The sequence below is a fragment of the Tigriopus californicus genome, chromosome 10 (genome assembly GCF_007210705.1).
Source record: "Tigriopus californicus strain San Diego chromosome 10, Tcal_SD_v2.1, whole genome shotgun sequence".
Classification (NCBI taxonomy): Eukaryota; Metazoa; Arthropoda; class Copepoda; order Harpacticoida; family Harpacticidae; genus Tigriopus; species Tigriopus californicus.
The window spans coordinates 13495914-13522616 of record NC_081449.1 but is presented as its reverse complement, the minus strand read 5'-3'; the positions used below and the strand labels follow the sequence as shown (position 1 = coordinate 13522616).

Genomic DNA, 26703 nt, shown 5'->3' with positions numbered 1-26703 from the left:
ACTATCTCCTTCGATTTCAATCACAAGTGTATGTGACATAGGGAGAACGAAAGATAAGGAATTACGTTGACAGAAACGAGAGCCGCGGCCAGGGAAGTCAGCTTCCCCAGTAATATATGAGTATTATGATGGATCACTTTTATTCCATAATTTAAAAGGTATTAAAATAAATAGTCAGGCTTCACTCAAGCCTGAAGGATTTTCTGGAACTGCTCGTTCGTTGCCAGTTCACCTTGGTTATCGTACTCATTATATTTAACCCAATCCCGGGCAATGGGAGCGGCTAGGACTTCTTCGGGCAGGGCGAAAGAATCGCAAATCGACAACGCATCTGGAGCAAGCTCAGCGCAAAGGGACCGATTCAGATCCAGGAGGTCTCGACCTTGAGTGGAACTCAGGATTCCTTGTTCCATGAACCAGGGCAAGTCTCGCTCCAAAGTGCTCAGTAGGTGCAGATGGAAGAGTTTCTTGAGAATCGGCTCAATATCCGACCCGGATACGTCGTCTTGAGCCAAAACCTCTTGGAAGGCCTCACACACGACGCGATCGGCGTATGAGCGAGCGAAAGCTTGAACCAGATCTTGTTGTTCGAACATCCAGACATTGTAGATGCCCTTTTCTTGGAGACTTTTGCCCAAATTATCAAAGATCGAGGGGAGAGCCTTGCCAACCTGGAGAATGGACAGGCGTTTACGTTTCATTGATTTAACGACACGGAAAAGTCGCTTCAAAGGACTTACTTTGGTGAAGAGGAGGGCTTTGGCCATTTTTCCCTTCAGGTTCTCAAACAACTTGTTCTCGCGAGACTTCAGCAAAAAGGCCAAATGATCCGAGTTGCCCAAATCCATACACGTGGGTGTGTCTAAAGAATGGGGCTGAAACATGGCCAGATGCTCCTTGGCCACTTTTTGCATTAAAACGGAATTGTCCCCCTCAGCCGTGATCCCGGCATGTGCAGACCCGAAAAAGTCGCCAAACCGATTGATAGATAAGTAGCCTTGTCCTCCGCAGCGCTCCCTTGAGACCGTCACCACTTTGTTTAAATGCCACGAGGACAATGGTTTGATGGCACAGCACATCCGAACCACCTGCAATTTTAGTATTTCACCTCTTCGAGCCCCTTGCAAATCTCTAATATATGCCCTGATAAGTTTACGCACATTCATGTGGTCGGACCCATCCTTGGGCTGGAACGCCCATTTCCTCTTGACTTGACTCAATCCGAAATTCAACGCCACCGTGGTGGCCAACAAAGGCATAAGAGCGCGTTGTTGAAGCTGGTACGACAAAATGGGCGTGTCAGATTTACCCGTCGGGCCCACAGTCAAACGCGTTGCTGCGTATCTCAGAGCGATGCACAAACTTGCCTTGGCCGCCACCTGCAAATTCGAATATCCTCGCCATAAACCAAATGATTAAACCCAAGGTCAACTTGAATATCTATCAGCTTACAATACATCCCGAAGCAATGCAGATTCGACCCGACAACAACTGGTCCGCCATGACCAAGAATCGGGCCCGGCCTCCTTGCTTAACCTGAGATTCGAACTTGCCGTCCTCGGAGATGTCGCTGAATCGATTCAGAAGATTGGTCCGTGGAACTCGCACATGGTCAAAGGTCAACTTGGCGTTGTCCACTCCATTTAAGCCCATCTTATGGCCCATATCCTCTACGCTCACGCCGGGCATCGGCTACAGATGGAAGTTTTGAGAATGTAGGGGTAATTATGGACTAGCTTAGAAATGCGCGACGTACGCCAAGTTTCTCATCCCGACATCGAACCAGAACCCCATGGATCCCTTCGTTCTTGCCATCGACGTACAATTGGGCAAACACCACGATGTGTTGGGCGTGGCAAGCCCCATTGGTGATCCAATACTTCTGAGCCAAAGGTGAGGGTGTATTCACGATCAACTCATCTGAAACCCCAACCCCCAATCACTCCATCGAGTCAATTCAAGCGAAACAATAACGGCTGAAACAACCCGAAATATATTACCCGTAGCCTTGTCGTAAGTGGCCGTGGTTTCCATTTCCACGGCGTTGTTCCCGTATCCCAATTCCGTGAGGCCGAAACAGCCCACATCTTTGAGGCTGTCGATCCCGGGCAAAAGATAATGATGTCGCTCCGTGCCCAATTTGAGCACCGTTCCGCCGAATAAGTTGAATTGAACGGTCATTTTGGTGCCCATGGCCGGATCGATGACGGCCAATTCGTGGGCGGCAAAGATCTTGAGCGGGTTGTTCTGAAAGTCCATCACGGAGATGAAACCCGCATCACAGATGGCCTGCAAACGCTTCAAGGCCAGAGCCCGTTCATCCTCCAGATTGATATCATATCTAACCAAGTGAGATGGAGAAACAAGATTGAAAGAGGATGGACTGGAATACACAGGTTTTGCCTCGGGGTTCAGAACTCATTTTGGGTCGAGAGGCCCAGAGGAAAAATCACCATCTCCGTTTCTTTCAAGAAGTCCAGTCCAATTGGTCTAGATACTGAAAGTTCGATGGGTTCAATAGATGCATAGAATATCAAAATGTTTGAACATAAGGATCGAAGTATTTTCCATGGCTTGTAAGGATTAGAGGCATCTTTACTATATCCTATATATCCTATATCTACGTACCTACCTAGGTGTGAAGAGTTCCTTGCGGAGAAACTCTCGGAAGTTGTTCCTCATCTCGTGATTGTCATGATCCAAGATATCCTGCAATTGCCGCACATTGAAGGAGGCCTTTTGACCCCATTGCTGCCTCAGTTCCTCCGAGGACGAGCGATTAGACAGACCTGTGGTGATGAGGGCATTCTTGGGCGTCATCTGAGTTAAGGTTCGCATTCCCGGTGGACCAGGCCGAATCACGAAGAGCCGGGGTACCCGGACATTGGTGAGGCAAGGCAGACGCGCCCGGAGAGCTGTACCGCGGGTTAGCCCGGACATGATGGATTGATACTGACAGGAAAGACCGATGGATGCCGATTACGCGATTACGGGATTACGGAATCACAAGCAGGTCAAAAAGTTCTCGCAGCTGATGAGCGAGTGCACACAACTAGTCGATCAACAACTACACATCAACGGAGACAAGGACGCGTACTAAGCCGTTTTTAGAACACTCTAATTGCGTTTTCCAGCCATTTGTTTCGAAATGGAAATGGCAAAATTTGAATGGCAGATAAATAATTCAGTTGCGGGTTTCCAAGGATTCAGTAGTCATTTATTGGTTCAAGAAAAAAAAAACATATCCAATATCTTCCCTTAAGATGATCGAAGAATAAAATCATAATGCAGGCTGTTGCCCAAAACATGCTCATAAGAGAATTAACCTTCTCATTTTTTTATTTGATTGCTTGAGGAGCAGGCACAGACCTATAAAAAAATAACAGCGCATTCCGCCAAAGAAATGGGTTTCAGCAAAAATTGTGCTTATTTCAGAATTTCTTCTGTAACTCAAGTTCTTACAACGAGATTTCAAATCTCAAATCTCTTCTGTAGCTATACAACCTTTTTCAATCAATGGCGTTCTGAAAACGCCAAGGAGAACCAATTCTGCACAAAGAGTGTTTCAAACTGCGTACTTAATAGACAGTGTCTCCGAAATCAGTTTGGGGAAGTAGGGGGGGGGGAAGTATTCTACAAAAGTATTATTGTTGTTCAGGGGAGCCACTCTAACGACCGGGATTTGGGAATGAAATAGTCTATGAGCTATGACCAATCAATTTACAGCTTAAGTTTAATCCCAGCACCCCCGTCCCCGTAAGAGATCCATCCCATGCAAGCCTGCCAATATTTTCGACAATTATTTCAAAAAGTCATTGTGATATTTTTTCCCTCTCCTAAGGTGAAGCCTTTTCTTGCTTTTTTTCGATTTGGAGAAAGATCTTTGAAATACTATCTTAATAACAATATCTGACCATTGCAAAATTGCAAATTTTCAGACTGTTTTTAATCGTTAAACTTTTTCGAAAAAGGAACTATAATTCCATTACATCTTAAAATTGTGTAATTATAACGACCCAAAAACTTAAAAAATCACTCGTTCCTTTTTCAGCTTCCAGAATAGAGACGTGTAAACTACGGGATTGGATTTCAGCTGTGTGAGGAATTCAGGCTGCGCCAAAATCGCAGCAAGAACTACCATGATTTTAGCACATCCAGTGCTTCCAGATTTTCATTAACAAAATTGTTCTCCATCTAGGGAAATTGGTCAACAATTATTTTAAACCATTTCAGTCCAAAATTCATTTGATGAAGAAGACATTACATGGCAAGTGACAAAAATTGGCAGGAATACAAAAAAAAGAATATTTGGTGCAAATATTTTGTCATCAGTAAGAAGTGTGGTGACACTTTCTTCATGGTAGAACCAGAGGGAGCACTGGTATGAAATCCCACAGCTTTACACTTCTCTATGGCCTGAAACTTTTCGTGTATCTCGTGACGGCTGTAAAAACCTAACAGATATAACAGAAAATTGTTATTATTATTAATATTATTATTACCACTCATATTAAACTAAAGAATGTCAAATTGTGCTTGCTTTTAACTGTTGAGTGTATTCTTGGTTTTAAATGTTGTTGCATCTGCTACTCTATTGTTTACATCTTCTCAATCAAATTATGTTGGACTGAAGACCCGATTCAGTGTAATTGTCAAGCAGGGAAAATTCTTCTTTGGCTTGAGTATGATGCATCAAATTTCCAAAGTCTCCACATTTTTTCGACTTTAGGCATGGACTTCTAACAGGGAAGCTTTGCCGGCTTAACAATAATAATACTGTTAATACTAATACTGTTTTTCCATCACGACTTTTGCGACAATATTTCAATCTTAGGCAAACTAACGAGTAATGCAATTACATTTTTTCGAGCAACAGTTGCGTAACTATTTTTGATCTAAGTAATTGTGACTGAGGAACGACTAATAGGGGATGTCAAGTAAAGGAAATTCAAGAAAAAATGTGGTCCGGCACCCTGCTTTTGGGTATTTTGGGGAGAGAGAACTACGACAAACATCACAGTCAACTCGCACCATTCGCCCATTGAATTTTCAATAATTCAGTGATTTTGAGCGAGTTGTGTTAAAAAACCCTACTAAATGAGCATGTTTGGTGTTAATCAGTGAACGCACTATCAAATTGGCTCAACACCACAAGGCTAATTGCCTATACAAGCATGTAAAATGGAAAAAATGTCAAGATCCAATGCATGCACACTGCGGTTTGGTTGGGCATGTTTGTTGTCTTTGATTTTTCTCCATGGAATAACGTCAGTTGTTCATGAACGCGTTTACTTGACTAGCCCTATGCCCTGGCACTGTCATAGGGTTGCAATGTCATAAGGTTGCAATGTTACAACTACCTCCACATGTTGCGGAAACTTATAAATGTTAGACGTTTGTTGTCATTACTTTCTGGCATATGTTGGTTTTTGATGTGGCATGTTTAAACTTTACAGATCGTTCTGGCATGTTTCGAGCAACACTGGTTTGATCAGCTGTCTGAGCCAACATAACATGATGACTGATTGTTATTTACGAGTGGAGCTCGTCGCTGACTTAGAAGGAGGGAAGGGAGACAGACAGGCAGACTGACAGACGGACAGACGAACAGACAGCTCGTCCATCTGAAGAACTGAATCCTCGACTAAGCCTCGACTAATGTGGACCAGGATGGCCTCACTCATCATGCCACCATCATCCCTGTGAATCAGGCCACCATGGTCCACCAAGAGAAGGTGTGCCGTGATCGGGGCGTGGAGCTCAACCAGAAGCGTCTCCAAGGCACCCTGGTCGACATGGTCTTCGAGGTGGATGGGGTCAAATTCAACGCCCATCGCTTCATCGTGTCGCTGTACTCGCCCTATCTGCGCACTCTCGTCGACCCTCACGGGCACTTTGCCGAGAACCAAACGGGACAGGGTCAAATCACGCTCAAGGGCCTGGATGCCGAGCATTTCGGACACATTCTCACCTACATCTACACCGGACAGATCACCATTCATGAGGACAATGTCTTTGAACTGGTGGAGATCTGCCAGTATCTGCAAATCAGCGATGACGACATCCTCGTACCTCAATGTCTGAGCTTCTTGGGCGATAAACTCCACACTTGTCCTTTGGCCATGGTCTTCAAGATCTGGAATCTGGCCGAGCAGTACGGCTTTGCCGAGCTTCGAAGCCACGTGTTGGGCGTGTTGAGCTTCCGGTTGGAGGACTTTCTGCGCAAAGACTTCTTCATGTACTTGGGATTTGAGGAGATTGAGCAGGTGCTCTCCCATGAAGTCTTGTGCATTCGCTCGGAAAAGACATTGTTCGATGCCTTGGTAGCTTGGCTCAAACGCAAGGCCATGGAAGAAGAGGACGACCCAGAGACAGGTCCTGAGCACGAACCCGGGGGTATCTTGAGCATGACTATGGAACTGGTGGGCAAATTGAAGCTGTGCAATCTCTCCGATGCCTACGTTCGTGCTGCGCTCAAATCCGTTTCGCCTAAACTGTACGATCCGCCGCGGGAACAGGATCCTTTCGCTCTCCGGCAATGCTCGAATTGCGTGTACATGTTCGAGTATTCTCGGTGCGAGTCCGAAATCCTCGGCATTCAAGAGTTTGTCAGTCAGCGCCGCGATAAGCCCACCTACGCTTACTTTGATCCGTGCTCCGCCTCGCGGCATGCCGTGGCCGTGCTGAACGCCCCCACTCAGAGCAAGTCCTACTTCCAGCATTATGGTCCGCATTCCTCGTCCAATTTCGAGATGATCACGAACGATAGTGAAGTGTTGGTGATTGGCGGGATGAAGCGTGGTCCCCGTGAGACCTGCGTGTCCAATGACGTCAAGATCTTTGATCTGAACACGGCCACTTGGGAACATTTCGGGGGCTCGCTGCCCCGGGAAGTGATTGAATTTGGCGTGATTTGCTCTTCCGAGTACATCTACGTCATCGGCGGTTTGACCGACGAGTTTTGTCGCAGCGCCCCGAACAAAGTGCTCTACCAGAATCGACCTATGAACGTGTCCACCGAAGTGTACAAGATCTATCGAGGCGATCTGACGAATCTCCAGGGGTGGACCAGTCTTCCGCCCATGCTTCAACCGCGGACCGCCTTCTCAGTGTGCCAAATCGGGGACCAAATCTTCGTTATAGGTTGTGACTTCTGTGATATCTTCTACATGGAGCGCTCGGAGTGGATCACCATTAACCCGCCCATTGACCAGGACTCCGTGGACAAGCCCGCTTTAGCCGTGGTGGGCACGCAGATCTACGTCTTTGGCAATCGTACCAAAAATGGCGAGAACGTCTTCCAATGTCTAGACACGGAAACCCGCCAATGGAAACGCATTCCCGGACTGAACTTCCGCCTGGACGTGATTGCGGCCTTTGCGCACAACAACCTGGTCTATCTGCTCAGTTGGCAGCGATCCAATGCGAACATGATTCATTCTTACAACCCGGTGAGCCTCGAGTGGAAGGCGATTGTTCTCAATTTGCCCGGAACAGTTAGGGCGGGGACGTTGATTCGGCGACAAGTGCTCGAAGAGAACTTCTTCTATGGAGCCAAGCCTTTACATTGCACCGAGTTAGAGAACATTGCCTGATTACTATGACTGTGAGTTGTTGGTCCAGTTTTAGAAATTGCACAAAAATAGCACCTAATTAGTACATAGGGACACGACGCTATACTTACCTCTATATACCTATCTTGCTTACAAGCTCACTCACACACACACACACACACCTCTATTAATTTCACTCACTCTATTCGGTTGAAATATTGATATCAACAAAGTACAACAATAAGAACAACAACAACTTGTGATGAAAAGAAATGTATCATCAAGAGTAATAATTATAATCATGATAATACTGTTATTGTCCATTCAAATATTTGCACAGACCGAGGCAGCCAATAAATAATACCAACCCCATTTCACCATTCAATACATTCGACATCGGGCTCGAACTTCGAAGTTCCGCATTGAACGGGGCACTTGGGCATTCCTCCGTCAGTGCGGCATTGCCTGTGTCCGCGAAACAGTTGCAAAGGTCGCCTTTACAGGAGCACACGCGGAGTTGGCCCGGAATGGGGGAATCGCACGTGTTCGAATCCCGGGTCCAGCACAGTTTTTGCTCCAGCGCTATATCAAAATAAAATCATTTTCATTTTCGGCATTTATGTTGTCTTTGAAAGCAAGGATGTTTTCATTCAAATTTAGGGAGAGATAAGAGATGTCTGACGAAATGGATTTTGAGCGGGATTTGTTACGTTTCAATTAGTTCCTCGTCATTTTTTCATTTTTTATTCTATTTTGGTTTGGTTTTTCACGGGCTTTTCTAACCGCTACAGGGAATGAAATCCCCAGTACTATTAAAATGAAAGGTTATAATTCGTCTACTTACTTATTACCTTTCAATCTTTATATGATATTTCGCTTCTAAATTGCGACATTTCTTTTTGAATCGCATATTGTACTCTTACCGCCGTCTCGATCTGCCGTCATACATCCACTGGCTGTTGAATTGCAGATGACCTCAAATTTGGCCGTGGCGGAGAACTCGGCACAATTCTTGTCCGTTTTTCCACCGCATTCATAGCATCTGAGAGCTAACGTGAAAGGCTTTTTAACATATCAAACATCTCACCTCTCTTCAACTCGACACGATGGATGATTGATCTTACCTAGAGCGATGTGCAAGCAATGTAAGAGAATTAGCGCTCTCGCGATGACAGACTTCATAACCATGGCGAAGGTTCTCTCAAAGTTGGATCCTCATTTCCACCTCGAATCCGACACCATCGATTTCTGCCTTGATTGGTCAATGCTTCAATCGGCTCCCACTGGGTTTCACGTCCTCTTTCCTACCCCCCGTTGTTCCTTCTTTTGAGTTGTAAAACTCGAATTGCACCAAAGGGATCACTCGTTGCTCAGGAATGGATCAGGCAAAGGTTGGGAACCTTCCAAAGAGAGAGGAAGAAAATAAGAACCTTCATTACACTGTTTGCTATGCTCTTTCTTCGTCTTTTGGTAACTGAAGGCTCGTAAAGTCTGAATAGGCGGTTAGCCATGACTAATTGAGGGCTTCCATATTCTAACCAAATGTGAAAGTTGCCATTAAGTTATGGTGAGTCATGAATCATGTCATTGGTGCACAGAGCCCTCCTGTGAACAAATATGGTGGGTGACATGGGCTCCTTTCTTTCTTTCACCATTCTCGACTCCCGACCATGAACTTGGGGGCCATTGGGGAGGCATTACTAATTCATGTGCACGGTTGCCCCTGAAGAGTAATTGCAAAAGGCTAATTTCTATTCGTTATTTGCGATTGCAATGGGCATTCGCTCGGGGCCGCAAAATAAATCAATAAAAAAGTGCCATTCTCTGATACGATTTATTCACACATGTTTCAAACACTTTGACTTTACAACTTAATTTCCTCCACTTGATCGTTGGGATCTTCCTCTTCAAAAAGGGGCGTCTCTGCCGTTTCCGAATTGATGGTTGGATTCTCGATCTTGTCAGAAACTAAACGACTGATGGGTTCGCCATCAATGGTCTCATCCGTGGCCTCGTCCTTGGCTTGAATGCGAGCGAAATGACCATGCTGATGGCGGCGACGACCGCCTCCTTTGGAGCCATAGCCCGATCGAGTGTAGGCGGGATGGCGTGGGAAGGAATGGCCTTTGGAATAAGCGGTCTTTCCATGATAACCGTGATTGGGACCCACCGCTGTTCCGTAGTATTCATCCGCATATTGCTGATAATTCCTACAAAACACATGAAAGTAGGTAAAGCATAAGGACATAAAAATATCTGAGCCAATCATGCTACCGGTTATAGAGCTTCTTGAGGTATTCCAGGTAGTAAAGACGTCGCCATAGACTAACTCGACGACCAGGCGTATGTCTTACACGACCTGGGTATCGCTTGGCTCCATGACCATAGTAAGGTTTGGAGTGAATAACAGGTTGACGATGAACGGGTCTGCCCACTGGATGATGAGAATCGTCCACAATGGGATGATCCAAAGGATCCAGAGCGGCTGCCACACCGGGCGTTAGTCCGGTATCGAGAGCGTAATCGTAGTCCTGGCCAAGGGAGAATTCGTCATAGTCGAAAAGGTAGTCGTCAGCTTCCCCAATGTAATCGGTACGTGGCAGATTTCCAGCCGGGAACAAATCCGAAGGGGGATTAAAACGGCTTCGGAAAGGTCCCCGTCTCGATCCCGCTCGGATGGGAGCTGGAGAAATGAATTTAAAACATGTGAGCCTTCAAACTGTCTTGTGCAGATTGCTTAATCGATCTAGTCACATGACCTTCAAATTTGCATTAAAGCCGTGTCTTCTGCAACTGGATTAAATGCATTTAAAAACATTGGATCTAATGAAGGATATGCATTTCCTTGAGTTACACTTTTGATCATTCTTTTCATCAAAAAGACAAGCAGCTCAGCATTACCTGGTCTGGCATCTTCACTGATTGGTTTAAGTGGCAAATCAGGGCGAAGATCCAAAGGCAAGGATTTAACGGCACTGCATGCGTCGTTGGGGACTCCAAAAGCATCAATGGCTTGATGGTCGCTACCTTTGTTCAGCCAGTTATTGATGGCCTAGTATTGAATAAAGAAAAAAACACTCACTAAATTTTAGATTGATAATTTCAGACAAGGATAAGTCTGTACTTGAAGAACATTGACACTCTTCTCCTCCGCAGTTTGAGTGGTGAGCAAAGGAATGCGAACTTCTCTCCTCAAAGCGGCGTGCTCGTTGTCCAGAAAGGCTGTAGCATCATCGCAATTGGGGATGAACCACCCATTTTCTGGTTTATTCACGCTAAGCGCTTCAGCCATTGCCAACATTCCTTGTCTCCAACCTTTAGAGAAGAAACCGCCTTGGCATCAAATATTTTATGGAATTAAATGTGCCATTACCAACGGAAAAGTCTCGGAAATCCTCGGCATCTGAAGCCACACCGCAAGTCTGTTCATCGAAATTTGTCTCATCGAGTTGGTTGGAAGTCAGGAAAACTGGGGTCTTAATGTGTTTCCACGACCTATAGAATGAAGCCATAGATGCGGATACCCCTTGTCATGAAAATATCGTTCTAATACCTGGAAAAGGCTCCACATAGATTGGCTAGTTCGGTGGAATTGACTTTGTCCTTATTCTCTTCAATGCAAGATTCGTCGTCTTGTCTATCCCAGAGATATTTCTGAGCCTCAGGTTTCTCCTTAGGTTCGAAACAATTTTCACTTTGAACCCAATACGGAACAAGATCCACTCCATCTAGGACACATCTGACTTTGGTGTTCTCATTGACGGTTTTGATGGCATTCGCGAGGAAATCACAGTTGCGAGCAGCACCTCGAGCTCCGGAACCTTTGTTCGGATTAAGATACTTCAAAACCATCGTTAACATCAGCCTAGCAATTAATAAGACCTCACCAGAGCCGACGAGAACAATCTCCTGAGCCTTTCCCATGTTATGGTTAGCTACCATATCTCGAAGTAGTGAGCTGAAAATGTGCCGCCCATGAAAGATCATTCCTCCGGTTTCATCGGATCGACCCCGGGTTCCACCGAACTCGTCGCTTGAGCACGATGGCAAAAGTACCTTCGATTTGATATTTTTGATATGTCAACCATGTATTGAACCCTACCCTTAGAGCTTGTTTTTCATTACCTTGAAATGATCAGCGAAAGGATTGTTGCGCTTGTCTTGCGACCAGATTCCGTCGTCCATTTGAATAGAGGGACGCTCGTTTGATGTGCATCTTTGAGGATTCTCTTGACATTTCAATTGGCATCCTTGAGCAGTGGAGCATTCTCGTGTCCCCGCATCATCGGGCAAGTAGATCAAGATCTTGGCATTGCCTTTGGCAGCATCATCTTGGTCATAAAAGTAGGCGGCTGTAGATCCATCGTTACATTGAGCCAGGTCGTATTTTTCCAAACTCGACCTTTGCATCAATACCGAGGTTTTGGCCTCCTGGGCCAGAACCGAACAGTTCGAGAACAAAGACCATAATAGGATGAGAAACCGCCAAACCATTTTGACAAACGCAACAATCGGTCGGAGGTGTTGGGTATCTTCAAAATGGATGGTTGAAACGATGGTAGTTTAGAGACTCGGAACGCAAAGAGTCATTGAATGACTTTCCTGTTCAGAGAGATGTGACCACGGACGGTGGCCACGGACTACTGAAGAATCTTTTTCGGATCCCCCTAATGAGTTTATCGTCAATATCCCATGTAAAAGACGCGACTGACACTCTGGTTCGGAATGGAGACGCAGGCGTGCTCGCCATACCATTCCGAAAGAATCTCGATTGAATACCAGAACGTTAATAGTTCGGATTAGGACGACGATGACAACGACATCTGTTCCCGTGGTTTGGTCTTACTCAACAGTGCTTTGAAGGTGAGGATGTTACTAATAATCGTTTACACGAGGTATATCGTTCGTTAAACTGGCCAAATCCTTGTCCAGGTCTTTGTGCATTTTTGAATTGAACACATTTATGGGCCTCAAGCTAGGTGTAACGAAATACATTTGTCCACTGAATCGCATGTCTAGGGACAAAAGAAGAGACCTAATTTGACACCATCTGACGCTCCGATTACGCAAAGCATTGACCACCGTTTTTCATGGGTGCTTGTTCAGGATAGTGCTTAATGAATTTCATAAATCAATCCATGTGCTGTTGATCGATCTGAACAAAGCCGGGCAATGCTGATAACATTATTAATGTTGCTGTGAGCGCCGAACTGGAAAATAATGAGAAGAGAGCAACGTGCATTGTCGGCCGTCCTTCAATTGAATTTACCATGTTTTACCTTGTGCAAATTTGCGCTGGGGAAACAGTAGATTTTTTTCTTTATTTCGCTGAAAACATAAATCATAATTCGATCAAGCTAATCAAAGGCCGAGAGCAATTTATCGGCACGTTTCTTCAGACGAGCCTTGTCCGCATTCCAATCATCTAAGTTGTCGATCAAAGGACGGGTTTCCACAGTTTTAGGGGATTTAGGGGTAGGAGATGGGGAGGTAAGTTCGGAAAGTTGCGCAAGCTTTAAGGGTGTCCTGGCTTTGCTTTCTTCTTGACTAGTTGGAGCGGTTCGATGGACTTCAACTTCTTCTTTGTTGGCGTTGTTGGCGTTGTTGGCGTTGTTGGCGTCGTCGTCGTTATCATCATCATCATCATCGTCCTTGTCTGGTCCCACTTCAAATTGTTGATAGAGATAAAAATGTTGGTCATTTCATGTATTTGCCAAGATGCTGAGATCATACAAATTTCACCAGAGCTAAATTTTCTTGTTGTAAAATCAATTCATTTTGATGGATCGAAATGACTCATTCAAACTCAAGTAATCAATACGGAAAACAGGACAGAAAATCTAAAAACAATTGAGATGTGTACAATATAGAAAGGCCTGGCCAAAGTTTGGGAAAAGATGTGGAGAGTTCTGAAGGGTTATGAAGGCTAATATTGACTCGAATTGTAATAATTTTGTCTTACTAGACCAAGCAATCGCACACCTTTTGGATGGTAACAGCAAAATAATGCTAAAGAAACTGAAAATGATCATTTTTACTGAAGAAGGAAATCTTTTGGTGGATTTTAAGACAATCCAATAAAACAATCTGTATTCTTGGAGAAGTTTGTTACGTAAAAAGGCAGTCGTCCAAGCTTCTGCGAATGGAATGCCCAGAACGTCCTTACCTAACTTTACTATCAAATAAAATCTGATCCACCAACGAGTTAGGGGTGGCAGATCTGACTAGCCCCTGAATCCAAGCTTGACTTGAAAGGTGCTCTCAGAACGCAAGGTAAGCCTCTGTGGTGGCTACAACTGACACTAAAATCTGGACTAAGACAAAGTCCATGAATGCTTTTGAAAACTTACAGTTCCAGATACAGTTCGTACCTTCTCTGAACACTACAGTCCCAACTTCTTAAGTGTCTCCCAATAGGAGAGCTCTCTCAGTCCTGTGATGTTCATTGTGAAACACCTTTGAACTTGTTTGACCTTTCGCAAACCTGCTGAACTCATTGGAGCCCAAATGGGTGAAGCATATTCAAGATGTGGCTGAACAACCGATTGGAACAGAGTTAGCATCGTGATACTATCTATCGCTGGGCTTACACGTCCAATATAGTCAACCACACGTTTGGAAAACTTTTCAAGAAAATCTTCATAGCAGGTGGTTTTGACACTATCACAGTCTCTGAATTCTTTTTTCAGGAGTTTAAGCTTAAGGAAAGGCTTTTGGGGTCAATTTCACCTTCAAGTTGTGAGGACGGATCGGTGAATGTACCATCCCAAGAAAGTCGACGAGTTTTCCTCCGGCCTTTTCAAACTATTGCGAAATTTTCCATCAAGGTAGAGTTTGGCAACTCCATAGAGCTCACAATGAGCAATTCGTATTTGCGATACTAGGGCTTTCCTAGGAATACTTGGGGTTAAGCATAACAAATCTATCGTATTGATACATCATTTGAAACAATAACTAATCGTCTTTCTACAAGTTAACCAGTTACAATGAAGACTCAAGGTGGTCATAAGTGAACCATCAGACCATCCTCCTCAAAATATCAATGTAACTGAATGGGTTCAAGAAATCAATGATTTAGGCAATGTAAAATTGTAAAGTAACCAATAAGAGGTAAGCTTAGCCATAGACCTGTGTTATTGCAGAGTGTTTCCATGAGGAAATGATTGCCGTTATCAAGATATTCATATCCTTAGTCGTCAAGTCGGGATCGGAACTACACGTGTTACAAAATATATATATATAGCCAAGTGGAATCTCACCCACCTTTCTGTTTCTTTTCTTCAACTTTCACCGTAGATTGATTGGCCACATCCTCCTGGACGTCCTTCTTCCGCTTTTGACTTTGCTTTTGCTTCTTTTCAAAGGCCTCCAAGGCCGCTTTCCGCTTCTTTGAGCTGGAGCTCAGTGAGCTCGAGATCTCATTCTGGATCTCCAAAGGGCGTTTCTGCAATCTGGGCGATTTACGAACCACCGGCGAGGATGGGGAAGGGATCTGAGATGGTTTGGCACGTTTGGCATTGGACGATGGAACGGGTGAAACTAGTGACGATTACAAAACGTTACAGATTTGAAGGTCCATAGAAATCCCGGCTCATTCAACCTTACTTTGATCTTGACGTCGATCCCCTTTGATCGGAGCAACAAAGGTGTGAACCACGTGGGCTAGCATCGAGGGAAACCACATGATGATGGTGATGGTCTGGATTGGCGTTCACGGATGCTTTGGCCGGCCATGGAACGTGCTCACTTGATTTCAGGAAGAAAAACTTGATGTCAACAAAACGAGAAGCATTTTCAAAACAGGACAGTGAGAAGGCAGGGTGACTGAAAAGTGGATTTGTCTTTGGGTTTAGTCAATGTTCTCGGATGACGAATTAAAGGCCACTTTACGCCTCCGATTGGATAGGATTAGATAATAGACGCCCATGAGGATGGTCAGGCCCCATATGATGAAGAAGCCCCAGTGAAAAAAGCTCTTGAATAAATTGATGAGGAGTTGTCGGGCACTGCGCCTAAGATTCTGTCTCCTGGGGGAAAGAATGAACGATAAACGTTATTCTCCACCGATTAGTTGGCGGTGCTCATTTTTAAATTTGTGGTCCAATGTTAAAAGGTTTACATAGAGACTTTAAGGGTTATTAATATCGTGTTAGGTTAGGTTTGATTAGGTCAGGTTAAGACTTAAAAAAAAAAGTAGCACCGCCAACTAATGGGTGTAGAATAACTTTTACCAAGAATGAACAACTCGATCAAGTTTATCACAAGGATTTAAGGTGAAACTGAACTGACCTACGGAACGAAGCCGCCTCTTGGTCTTTGGCCAAAACCGTGTAAATATGATGGTTGTTGTAGAATCGGGAAGGAAATTCCATTTGGTAAGCAGGGCGATGTTTCATTTTGGAACTAACTAAATCTAAGGCACTTGTTTGATCGATGGCTGAATGAAGCATTAGCTGCTCTAGCAATATCTCATTTATTCAGCGGGAAATGCAATAATCCTGTGTGTACACGCTGGTAGAATCCAAAGGAGAATGTTTCCCTTCATTTCGATATTAGCATTTACGACATCTTTTACGCGAGTGCAAGTGTTAGCGGTATGATGAAAAGAAAAACAAAAGTAAAGGCGGTCGCATAATTGTTAACCCTTGATTGTTAACCAACGCAAATACCTTTTTCTTGATTTTTTTTATGAACGAGCATATTTGGTCCAGCTCAGGAACACCATTGGTTAACTCTTAAATCATTGTTGGGCTAAATCAAATAAAAAAAACACGATCCAATTCTCAGCCTTGTTACTGGTGAGTGACTTATCTCCCCTTTTAAAAGCTGGAACAACGTGAGCTAATTTTAGTAAGATGGAAACTTGCCCTGATCCAAGATGCAACGCATCAAGTACGAGAAAACAGGAGCAAGAACCAGTGAGCATCTCATCAGAAACTGAGATGTCACGCCTGAGATGTATCTTTGAGGCACAATGTCTGTGAGTTATGTACACACATATTTCCTGTTAATGTTATGTGTAGGTAAAAATTACTTGCTCTATTCAAGTTTGTTATTAGGTTGTGAGCAGAAATTAAAAAAAAGCATTAATAGATTTATTTGATATTTTCTTGGGTCAATTTAAAAACATTCAGGCAATTTGGAAACAAATTTTAAAAAATTCAAAATTTCTGATTTCAATTGTCTTAAAATTGGACTTTTTCGTTCAACATGTTTCACTAATGATCATCGGAATTGGAGCCTGGTGTAGACGTTCTTTGTTTGTTGCATTTTGATATTGGTAAAATGAAAAAGTATTTGAATTCCGGTAAACTAGTTCATGGACTCTTAAGAGATGAAGCAGCATCCATTTGCTTCTCCTGGCAATTTAGGTATGGAATTGAGCCAAGAAAGTCCCTCTTGCAATAAGAGAAAAAATCGCAACCTAAATAGCATCAAAATTACACCAAAAAGACCCAATTTCTTAAAATAATGTTCCAATACTCACTCCATGATTGCAATTAAGTGGGAGACTGTTGTTCAAACAAAATTCATCCCTCACGCAAAAGGACCCAAAATTATTTTTTGTCAATAAATGTCTATATGTTAAAAATGATTTCCACATTAGTCATGTACAAATGTCGAATGGATAAGTAGAGGTCTTTCTTGTCATATCCGAGGGCTTGATCTGTCTATTGTAACAATGTATAGGCCCCTCCCTTCTTATTCAGTCAGCTCTTTAATGTCAGCTCTCCATTTCCTGGAAATGAGTTGGATCAGGCAGTTTGCTCGAAGGTTTTCTTTGCAGGGACTTTAATTTTCCGGCTAGCGTTGTAGAGTGAGAGCCTAGTCCCCATGGGTATATTCACATCTCGAAATCGACATCTCAGTCGTTCAAAAAGCTGGAGGAATTTGTGATCTTGGGCAATTTCTCCCACCATGTTGGTGTAGCCACCAGAGCAAATAGCGTTCTGGACTTGATCTTTTCCAATGACCCTGATCTGATCCAGTATGTCCATGTGACACCTAGTAATCTGTCAGATCATCAATTTCTTGAGATAGGATCAACTAGAGCCCTCTAGGGTTGACCAAAACTCAAAAGCCGGCATGCTCTAGCGTAAAACCGGCCAAAAAGGTTGGTGTGGCTAAATTCAAGTTCAAATATGAATATTGGCCGTTGAGAAAGATTAGAAGAACTTGACCTGAGTTCAATTTTGAAACAGGAATCGTCCATAGATGCAGCCATTGATAAATTAGTTTCAGTTTTTAAGGAAGTTTGCTCCAGTTTAGAAAGCTCTGAATGTGTTCTGAAAGGTGGTACACGGACAAAAATTCCAAAATGTAGGAAGACTTTGTTCAAAAGGAGTTGCAAACTAGCAAAAAGGATGAAGAGCACTTCGAATCCAGTAATTGTGGGTAGTCTCCAAAAAAGTTGGACGTAGTTCAGGGTAAGATTAAGGTCTCCATCAAATATGACCAGCTAAAAACTGAGAGTAAGGTGGTTCAGGAGGTCAGGTCGAATCCGAAGGCTTTTTTATCTTATGCAAACTCTACGAATACGAAAAATGAAACACTTTGTTGGGCTTTTTGAGGTTGATGGGGAAGCCATTAACAATGTACATGGCTGCCACAAAATACGCTGGCACTTAGAAATACAAATAGTTCTAAAACCATATGAGTTGCATTCATCAAACTTTTTTATGGTGATGTTAGATCTGCCATTAACCTTTCTTGTTACTAAATTATTCATTTGACCTTCTTTTGCACGGACAATTTGGCTGATACGCTTTGAAACTTCATTCATTGTGGCAAGCACAACTTCAATGGTGATATTCCCAGGCAGCCTTTAATCCTCTGTCGAGTGCCTTCACATTTTTATATGATCTTTAGGAGCGCTTTTCCTCCAAAAATTTGAGGCCAATCCAACTTGCCAATTTGAGCCACAGTGGATTTACAAGTACTGAAACTTATCGCTGGCGAACTTTGTAGCAACCCTGTAGAGACTATGTCAGTCAAGTTGAGCGTTTATATGATCTTGTAGTCACAGATCAAGATGCTTTAGCGGCCATCAAGGACTTGAGGCTTTCAAGTACTCCTGGCCCTGATGGCGTGACATCTCAGTTTCTGATGAGATGCTCACTGGTTCTTGCTCCTGTTTTCTCGTACTTGATGCGTTGCATCTTGGATCAGGGCAAGTTTCCATCTTACTAAAATTAGCTCACGTTGTTCCAGCTTTTAAAAGGGGAGATAAGTCACTCACCAGTAACTTCAGGCTGATTTCTCTCGCTTCGAATATTGAAAGTGTTTGAGAAGATCATGAAGTCCAAAGTTGATGTTGTCTATCTTGATTTTGGCAAGGCTTTTGATGAAGTAGATCATGGCCTTTTGTTGAATAGAATTCATGACATTGGGATCCAAGGCAAGGTTCTCAATTGGATAAGAAGCTTCATTCAGGATAGGAAGCAAGTTGTTAAGGTCGAGGGATCCCTTAGTGACAGACATGATGTCAAGTCAGGTGTTCCCCAGGGCTCCATCTTAGGGCCCCTCCTTTTTATAATATTTGTTGCCCCACTTCAAAAGCTTAGCATTACTGCCAGTCTCTCTTCTTATGCGGACGATACAAAGTTAGTTTCTGGTAGGAATGGCCAAGATTCCAGTAGCCTTGCAAAGGACTTAGACCGAATCTACTCTTGGGTAACTGAGAGTAATATGGCCCTGAACTGAATGAAATTCCGCTCAATGACCTTTGGGTGAACTCCTTTAAATCCTCCACTTGTAGATAATGGAGGTAAAGATATTGAGCAGGTCTCATCTATGAAATATTTAGGTGTAGTTCTCCAAAACAATGGAAAGTTTGATGAGCATATCCAGTTGAAGGTGGGTAAAGCTTTTCAAATGTGTGGCTGGATATATCGCACGTTTAAGTCCAGGGATAGCATCACGATGCCAACTTTGCACCAGTCGATTGTTCAGCCAAATCTTGATCGAAACAGCATTGTCTGCAATCAAAATTGCTCAACATCTAAAATTAATCAGGAACAATAAAACTTGGGGCCAGCTGAAATATTCAGTTCATTAGTTGAGTGATTATCTTTAAAGGAAAAATCCCCAATCTCACCAAGTTAGTAATCGTTGGCTGCAATTGGCCAAGAACGAACCCGAAAAAAAGCGACGTTGATTCCCAAAAATAGAAGCTTAAGAACTTGTGCTAACACAATTGTGTACCTAACCAAAGCTGATGGAATATTGAATAATCCTAAGTAAAGATCTGATTTCCTACTTCAGGGGACAGTTGTTTAATGATGTGTTTTTCCCCTCTGCTCATGATCACGGAGGGATACTGATAAAGTTCCTGTAATCCTGATCCATTACGCGTACGGCCTCTAGGACCCACTATGACCGTGACGTCACCTTCATTACATGCGCACAGCGGAGCAAGCTTGCGCACGGTCCGAGTGGTCAGTCAGAAACGCTGGCTGTATTGAATCTTGATGAAAAACCATATCCGTCGTATCTTTTGGCTGGTTCTAGTGATCGTGTCAGCCTCGACAACAAACGAGGGACGAAGAGGACTCAGACTGGACTCGAGTTGAGGCATGTCGAGCGCCGACACCCTCCACGCATGACGTACTAACTTTGTAAGGCTAGGGATGTCAACAATTTGCAGTGTGTGTAGTGCAAAGAATCAATGAAAGACAGTTGTAATCGGCTCCTTTTCACATCAAAACGAATTAGTATACTAAAGCACACTGCACTGTTGTCAAAAACTGAATGGCGAGATATTCTTTTACTCAAGCATCACATTACAATCTTGAACCAAGTCATCTAATTAGATGACTCTCCATGTTAATTCCCAGTGGTGGTGTTGCCTCTGTCTGTACTATTTTTGCCCTCATATGCTGCCTAGCAATAAAAGATGGTTTAGCTAGGTAGGTGGCTCTTTTAAACGGATAATATGATAAAAATTCATCTCACATAGGGATCAATTTACTCAATAGCGCAAACTAGTTGATGATTGTGCCCAGTCCAATGTTGTATATGGCGGAATAATCTGCAGTGGAGATGATCACAGGGGCGATCATTGTTGTTGGGCGATTGACATTGGTGGGGTTTGCTGTAGCAGAGTTCATTGCTGGCAGAGTTTGCCATTAGGGGAATTTGCAATAGTAAAGGGATACATTAATAGAAACCTTATCCCCTTGAGAAGTGAAGGTAAAACAAATGGCTGACCCCATGCTATACAACAAAATTGTAGACAACATGCCCACCAAACTTGCACTCTGGATAGATTAAATTTGTCAGTTATTTCTATTTGCCTACTTGTTGAAGATCAATGACCAACTAGCTTGTAATCTCTAATGCTTGAATTTACCAACACAACAGGACAAGAGCCTCTTTCAGCCTTGTAAGGTAGATTCTGGTCCAAGTGGGATCAAATACAGTTACCAGATAACCTAGTCGAGGTTGCAAAGCTGTGATGGTGAAGGCTACATCATTTTCCAAGGTGGTGTGGCTCAGATTCAACCAAGAGTCAACCGTGGTAGTCAACCGTTGTACGTGAAACAGGATCAAATTTTCCAGCTAACTAACGGGCTAACGTTAGCCATGTCAAATGCCATTGAATATGTGAATTTCCAACCTCAGTTTAGCAACCTCCCGTGATTTGTCGTGAAAAATTATTTGATCCTCTCAGTCCATACTACATACTACTGATAGAGCCTAGCGCCTGCTAAAAGCACCTTTGGACTGGATGGAGAGCGTTCATTCAGGACCAATCCCTGCCAGAAGGGTGAGGGCGTATGTAGCATTGTGCTCGCACGCAACAGTCCGTCCGTCCGTCTATCCCATCTATCCATCCATTCACAGAAGTTCCATCTTCTCTACGTCGATTTCAGGCAGCCAACTCCCTGTATGTACTGATGTGTCTGATTTCGAAGAAGTTGTGGTGGTAGTTGTTGCCGTGGCTAATAGTGCAAGCCAGATCCCATTCCGACTTGACCCACCTATCCACCCACCCCTTTCGCTCCAGACTGCCTGATCAGAGACCAGACTAGAGCTAGCTCTTCATTCAGGCACCCAGCCACCCACATACCCCCCGCCCGCCTGCCTGCCTGCCTGCCATCCATTTGATCCAGCCAGGGAGTGGTCGTGGTCGAGATGGCAAGCGGGAGGATGGAGGATCTAACGGGTTCCCGGGGGGCTCTGGCCACGTCCGGGGCCACTAGCCCGGCCACCGTGCCCAACTACGTGGATTCTTACGACTACTTGTTCAAGTTTTTGGTGATCGGGTCGGCGGGCACGGGCAAATCCTGTCTTCTTCACCAATTCATCGAAGGCCGTTACAAAGAGGATTCCAGTCATACCATCGGGGTCGAGTTCGGGTCCAAGATCGTGCCCGTGGGCGGAAAAACAGTCAAACTCCAGGTTCGAAGCCTTTTCCGGTCATTGTTCCTGGTATTGTGGGCGGTTCTTCGGGGGTTTGCTACATGAGCCAGCGTCTGTCCTGATCCGTCATCAGTCCGAGTGTTTCTTTCCAGATTCCCTGATAAAGGATTATTGGATAGAAACTCAAAGATGGGACTTCAAAGCCGAAAAAAAAAGAACCCTTAGCAATGTCCCAGAATTTGTGTTAATAGCTTAACGTGAAATATTTCGTTCAAACCTGATTTCGTTATTCCTATAGATTTGGGATACAGCCGGACAAGAGCGATTTCGATCCGTCACACGAAGTTATTACCGAGGGGCGGCAGGTAAGCTGGCGTGGCAGGCGCCAATCATTATCATGGGATCTTTCAATTTCACATCTTTCATTTGGTCTCGGATCTGAATAGGTGCTCTGTTGGTATATGATATCACGTCGCGGGAGAGCTTCAACACTCTGGCCAATTGGCTCACCGATGCCCGGACTTTGGCCAGTGCATCCATTGTCATTATCCTAGTTGGGAACAAAAAAGATCTCGAGGGCGAACGAGAAGTCACTTTTCTGGAAGCTAGCCGGTAAGGAATAAAATAGGTTAAAAAGAATATGTAATACAATATCGTAGAACATGTCTGAACTTGTCACGCTTCCCCAACAGATTCGCCCAAGAGAATGACATGATTTTTCTGGAGACCAGTGCCAAAACGGGTGATTCCGTAGAGGAGGCTTTCTTGAAATGTTCCAAAACTATTCTAGCCAAGATAGAGACCGGAGAATTGGACCCGGAAAGAATTGGCTCAGGTAAACCACGGTTTGGTTGTTTTTCTTTTCATGATAATGTACGTCCACTGTAATGCGCACAATTTTGTTCATGGTCCAGGGATCCAGTATGGCGAGTCCTTGCTGAGACGGAATCAACAGTCAACAAGTCGGAAAACGCCAGATTGCAGCAATATCCCGTGCAAGTTCTAGGAGCAATACATAGCTACCCTCTGTTTTATCAGTTGAAAATATTCTGATCCATTACTAAACTTTTGCACTCTGCCTTATCCACCCGCACCCCACCTACCCACCCACCCATCAATCTACCCTCGATAATGGTGTCATCCTCTGGTCGTCACAATTAGAAATGAAAATCCACTTTTAGAGCAGAAAACCCAAATAACCTAATGTGTTTGAACATCTCCTGTGCGCTCATTCCAAAGCCAAAATTGTGGACTTCACCAAGATGACCGAGAATTCCTTTCATTCTTTCTCATATGCGGGTTGAGACGGTACTTTGCCGCGCCTTTTCGACAAACAGTTTCTATATCGGCCTGCTTGCCTCAATCATCGCATTTCATATCTACACATAATTGTTACATTTAGCAAACTTGACCGTGATAAAACATATATTATATGAAACCTACATTGCAAATATATGACAGATATATATTTAATAGTGCTACCAAAAATTGTAACCTGGCACAATCACAGTACTCTTTTTTTTTTTTTTTTGGTCCAAGTTAAAATATCAATATTTTCCAATCCTCTTGGGGATGGCCAATTTTGAGAAGACAAAATACAATTATATGCCCACCAACTAAAGTATCATTTGTCATACTTGTTTTATTGAAGTTTTGCAATTAGTTCACCAGACATGGTGGCAAGGAAATTCTGCCATTTCCAATACCATCAAACGTATAAATGCACAGGGGAGGTTCGTGTTTAAATACAACAACGTCATGGAAGAGTGAAACGTCTTTGGCACATCAGTTATTCATTAGATCGTTGGAGAATTATTTTTGATTGAGATTCAAATTTGTCGTGGTTGGAAGATTTGTAGTATTCTCGAAAGACGCTTGGCTTTCATTTTAGTCCGTGGCTTGATGACGAATAAACTCGGTAAGTGAGCTGATTTCCGAAGCATCCGATCGGGCTCCTCGATGCATGGTAAACTCGATTTCTTCGCCATTAACCCCGGGATCTCCAGAAGAATCCAAGGCAGACGATTCAGATCCCGGCCAATTCTTGTGAGAGGGTGCATACAAGAAGAGCAGCCCGAATATGTAGATGTTCCACATGCCATAAACGCCGGTCATGAATCCCGAGGTGTACTCCAAGGAGATATTCTCGTCCCACTTGTATTGGCCCTCGGACACTTGTCCTAAGATGAATCCGATGGTAGTGAGAGCGGCTGTGACGAGGGTGGCCAACATGAGGAAGCGAAAACGCCAAATGATGCCCTGATAATGGATCTGTCGCACTCGAGACATGGACGATATTGAAGCCTGAAAAGTGGATGGAAATTCATTCAAGGTCAAGGACATTGAAGAGTTTATTCTCCCTTTTACCTGCTTCTCGCTGATAGTCATAAATACTCGGTAGATCATGTAGCAGAGAAAGATAAAGAAGACGCCGGCCGAGATGCCAGCTAGTATGATGAATCCCAAGGCCACGTTCGTGCCGAATTCCGTGGTCCAAATCGAGTAAAACGGATTCTTGAGTTGGGTTCCTCGTTCGCAGATATCAAACACCAACAGACACGAGCAGCCGAACAGAATCACGGCCAGTTTCTTCCAATAGGCCTTGATCCCGTTCTTCTCACCGGGTCCGGCGTCGTTGATGCAATGCTCGCCGGCGAAGATGAGCCAGAAAATCATGAGTGTGGCGTAAAACACACCTTGCTTGATGTCGTTGAGCAAGATCAGCCAAGGCATGTCGTATGACAACGTAAAGAACTCGAATGGCACGTTTAGGAAAGTCAAGGCACACCCCAAAGCGAATAGACCTTTCTCGAGTAAGGTGGCTTGACGAGGGAGCTGCGAAATGCGCCTCCAATACCAGATCATCTCGATCAAGATGATGGGGAAGAAGACAGTCTTGAGTGAGACCCAGACCTTAGTGAAACCGCCATTTTGGTGAATGGCCACCATCCACACGTCTTGAAGTTTGCCCACGCTATTATTGATATCGATGACCGTACCGTCTTCCTCGTAGATGGAGGGCAATCGGATGTTGAGGAGATAATAATCGTGATGGAGCGATCCCAACTCGAAGAGATTCAACATGGAACAGTTGTAGTTGTATCCGAGCTCCTTCTTGTCCTCGTCGATCTCGCAGTTCATGGTTCGATGAACAAAAGACGAATCGATGAGCTTCCAATCGTCCTCGGAGTCACCCATATTCCGATAGCCTAAACGGGCTTTCATGAATAATTCCACGGACGGCTCGTGATCGAACCCCTCCTCGTATCCGATATCCAGTTGCAAGATGCCCATGAGATTTTGTTGCCATCGACTGGTCCGCCAGTAAAAAATAGAATACGTTATGGTTTGCTTAACCGAGTAGGGGTAGAACTGTCCTAGGATAGGTACCTGTAGTCCAAAGCAATTTTGTCTCGAGGCAAGGGAATCTGGAAGGCGAAGACCACGTGTTCGGCCGTCAAATGTTGGATTTCCTCGCTCTCGGCGGCAAAGTTTTCGATTCGCTGGCATTTGCCCTTTCCTCGGGGATAGAACCATTTACGTCTAGAATAAAACATGTAAATATTACACTTTCCAGGGCAGGTTGAAAGTCACACTGATTTAGATCTTAAAATCCAATGACTATACAAGTCTGATATCTATGATGACATACAATCACGACGGTTATTTATCTTCCACTATTGGGCCTAAATGTCACCCGTTTTAGTTTCTGTGAAAAATTGATATCCTCCTCTATGTAGTTCATTGGTATCGCAATCCTCGAGTTTGCGGTTAATTCCAGTTTGTTTCGTTAATCGTTATGGTGTCTCAAGGTCTGTTTTGTCCTTTTGGATTGGGTTGGGCTTCATTTTGTTACCTAATTTCTTTTAAAATTAAAGTCGGATCAATTACTCATTATTGGATATAACGTCTAATACATTTACATACTTTGCAATTTATACAATTGGCACAACTTGGTTTTAATAATAAGAAGTCTGTTGTCACGTACCCATTGATGTCGGCCTTAGGATCAATGCATTTGGTGGCCAGGACCTGGAGTGAGCTATTGGGCGTGGGCGAGATCACAGCGCCCAAGAAGAAGGTGGCCACTTGGGCCAGGAAGAGAATCCCCACCAGGTAAGTCAACTTCCGGGTGGACATGATCTCAATGATGGCCCCGTGGGAACTCATCTTCCTTCGGATGGACCACCGTGGACTCTGCCGAGAATGTGAATCCAGATACTAGGTGGGTGGATGGGAGGACGGAGGGATACTAGTTCTTTTGTATCTCCAAGGGGCCCAACCAGAGGTCTCTAGGCCCAACCCTTTTGACGGCTTTTCTTGCGATTATTATTGTAGCTGTTGCTGTTGCTGGCACCAGAGTGACTACTAAATCGTGTGTTGGCGGTTAACTTTTGTGGAGAGGTATTCAAAATTCATGAATGACCTTGAAAAGATTTGGATTGAGCACATTGAGCCAAAAGAGCTGTTCCTTAACCTGCATGAGTTGCCGTCAAATTAAGATAATGTTTCTTGGAGAACGCAAGGCAATGCCGATAAAAACAAATTAAATGTCAGAGAGGTCACCATGACGAACAGGGTGGCGATGTATTCAAAGGAAAAGCAAGTTCTTTCTTAGATGAATTTCATTATTGTACATATCAAAGACACAATATGTCGAAGGATAGAGATTAATAGATATTGAAAAAAAGAAAAGATAATCTTGAAGTAACTGTTACTTGAGTGTTGTATCTATCTGGTCTGTATATTTTGACAAAGTCCTCACAGAATGCAAGTCTTGGCTACT

General features: G+C 43.9%; 6 protein-coding genes and 1 long non-coding RNA gene across 7 annotated transcripts; 2 read left to right on the top strand and 5 right to left on the bottom strand.

The window, feature by feature from the left end:
* Positions 1-117: 117 nt before the first annotated feature.
* Positions 118-3495, bottom strand: LOC131887642 (uncharacterized). The gene is made up of 7 exons (XM_059236278.1): positions 2633-3495; positions 2001-2341; positions 1757-1920; positions 1453-1692; positions 1161-1379; positions 741-1088; positions 118-671 (listed from the first exon to the last, which is right to left on the bottom strand). Exons 1-7 carry the CDS (start codon positions 2938-2940, stop codon positions 186-188), a joined length of 2106 nt encoding a protein of 701 aa, XP_059092261.1. The 5' UTR covers positions 2941-3495; the 3' UTR covers positions 118-185.
* Positions 3496-5717: 2222 nt separating this feature from the next.
* On the top strand, positions 5718-7595 carry LOC131887609 (kelch-like protein 15). Its single transcript, XM_059236238.1, has one exon. It carries the CDS (start codon positions 5718-5720, stop codon positions 7593-7595), a length of 1878 nt encoding a protein of 625 aa, XP_059092221.1.
* A 215-nt stretch (positions 7596-7810) lies between these two features.
* On the bottom strand, positions 7811-9266 carry LOC131888021 (uncharacterized). The gene is made up of 3 exons (XM_059236789.1): positions 8678-9266; positions 8477-8602; positions 7811-8135 (listed from the first exon to the last, which is right to left on the bottom strand). Exons 1-3 carry the CDS (start codon positions 8739-8741, stop codon positions 7867-7869), a joined length of 459 nt encoding a protein of 152 aa, XP_059092772.1. The 5' UTR covers positions 8742-9266; the 3' UTR covers positions 7811-7866.
* Positions 9267-9372: 106 nt separating this feature from the next.
* LOC131888020 (uncharacterized) lies at positions 9373-15978 on the bottom strand. The gene is made up of 12 exons (XM_059236788.1): positions 15843-15978; positions 15159-15580; positions 14817-15092; positions 12833-13218; positions 11679-12763; positions 11441-11609; positions 11107-11374; positions 10927-11048; positions 10678-10868; positions 10455-10605; positions 9828-10236; positions 9373-9763 (listed from the first exon to the last, which is right to left on the bottom strand). The coding sequence occupies exons 5-12, from the start codon at positions 12045-12047 to the stop codon at positions 9418-9420; spliced, it is 2025 nt and encodes a 674-aa protein (XP_059092771.1). The 5' UTR covers positions 12048-12763; positions 12833-13218; positions 14817-15092; positions 15159-15580; positions 15843-15978; the 3' UTR covers positions 9373-9417.
* Positions 15979-21366: 5388 nt separating this feature from the next.
* On the top strand, positions 21367-23390 carry LOC131887777 (ras-related protein Rab-4B-like). Its single transcript, XM_059236464.1, has 5 exons — positions 21367-21956; positions 22216-22282; positions 22364-22529; positions 22610-22752; positions 22832-23390. The coding sequence occupies exons 1-5, from the start codon at positions 21690-21692 to the stop codon at positions 22921-22923; spliced, it is 735 nt and encodes a 244-aa protein (XP_059092447.1). The 5' UTR covers positions 21367-21689; the 3' UTR covers positions 22924-23390.
* LOC131887778 (uncharacterized) lies at positions 21766-22367 on the bottom strand. The gene is made up of 2 exons (XR_009374059.1): positions 22195-22367; positions 21766-22074 (listed from the first exon to the last, which is right to left on the bottom strand). It is a non-coding gene; the product is annotated as an uncharacterized LOC131887778 (long non-coding RNA).
* Positions 23391-23541: 151 nt separating the features above from the next.
* On the bottom strand, positions 23542-26135 carry LOC131887775 (protein wntless-like; the record flags this gene model as incomplete). Its single annotated transcript, XM_059236462.1, is given in 4 exon segments — positions 23542-24221; positions 24285-25230; positions 25308-25460; positions 25906-26135. Coding segments are annotated over 4 exon segments (1698 nt in total). The 3' UTR covers positions 23542-23804.
* Positions 26136-26703: the final 568 nt, after the last annotated feature.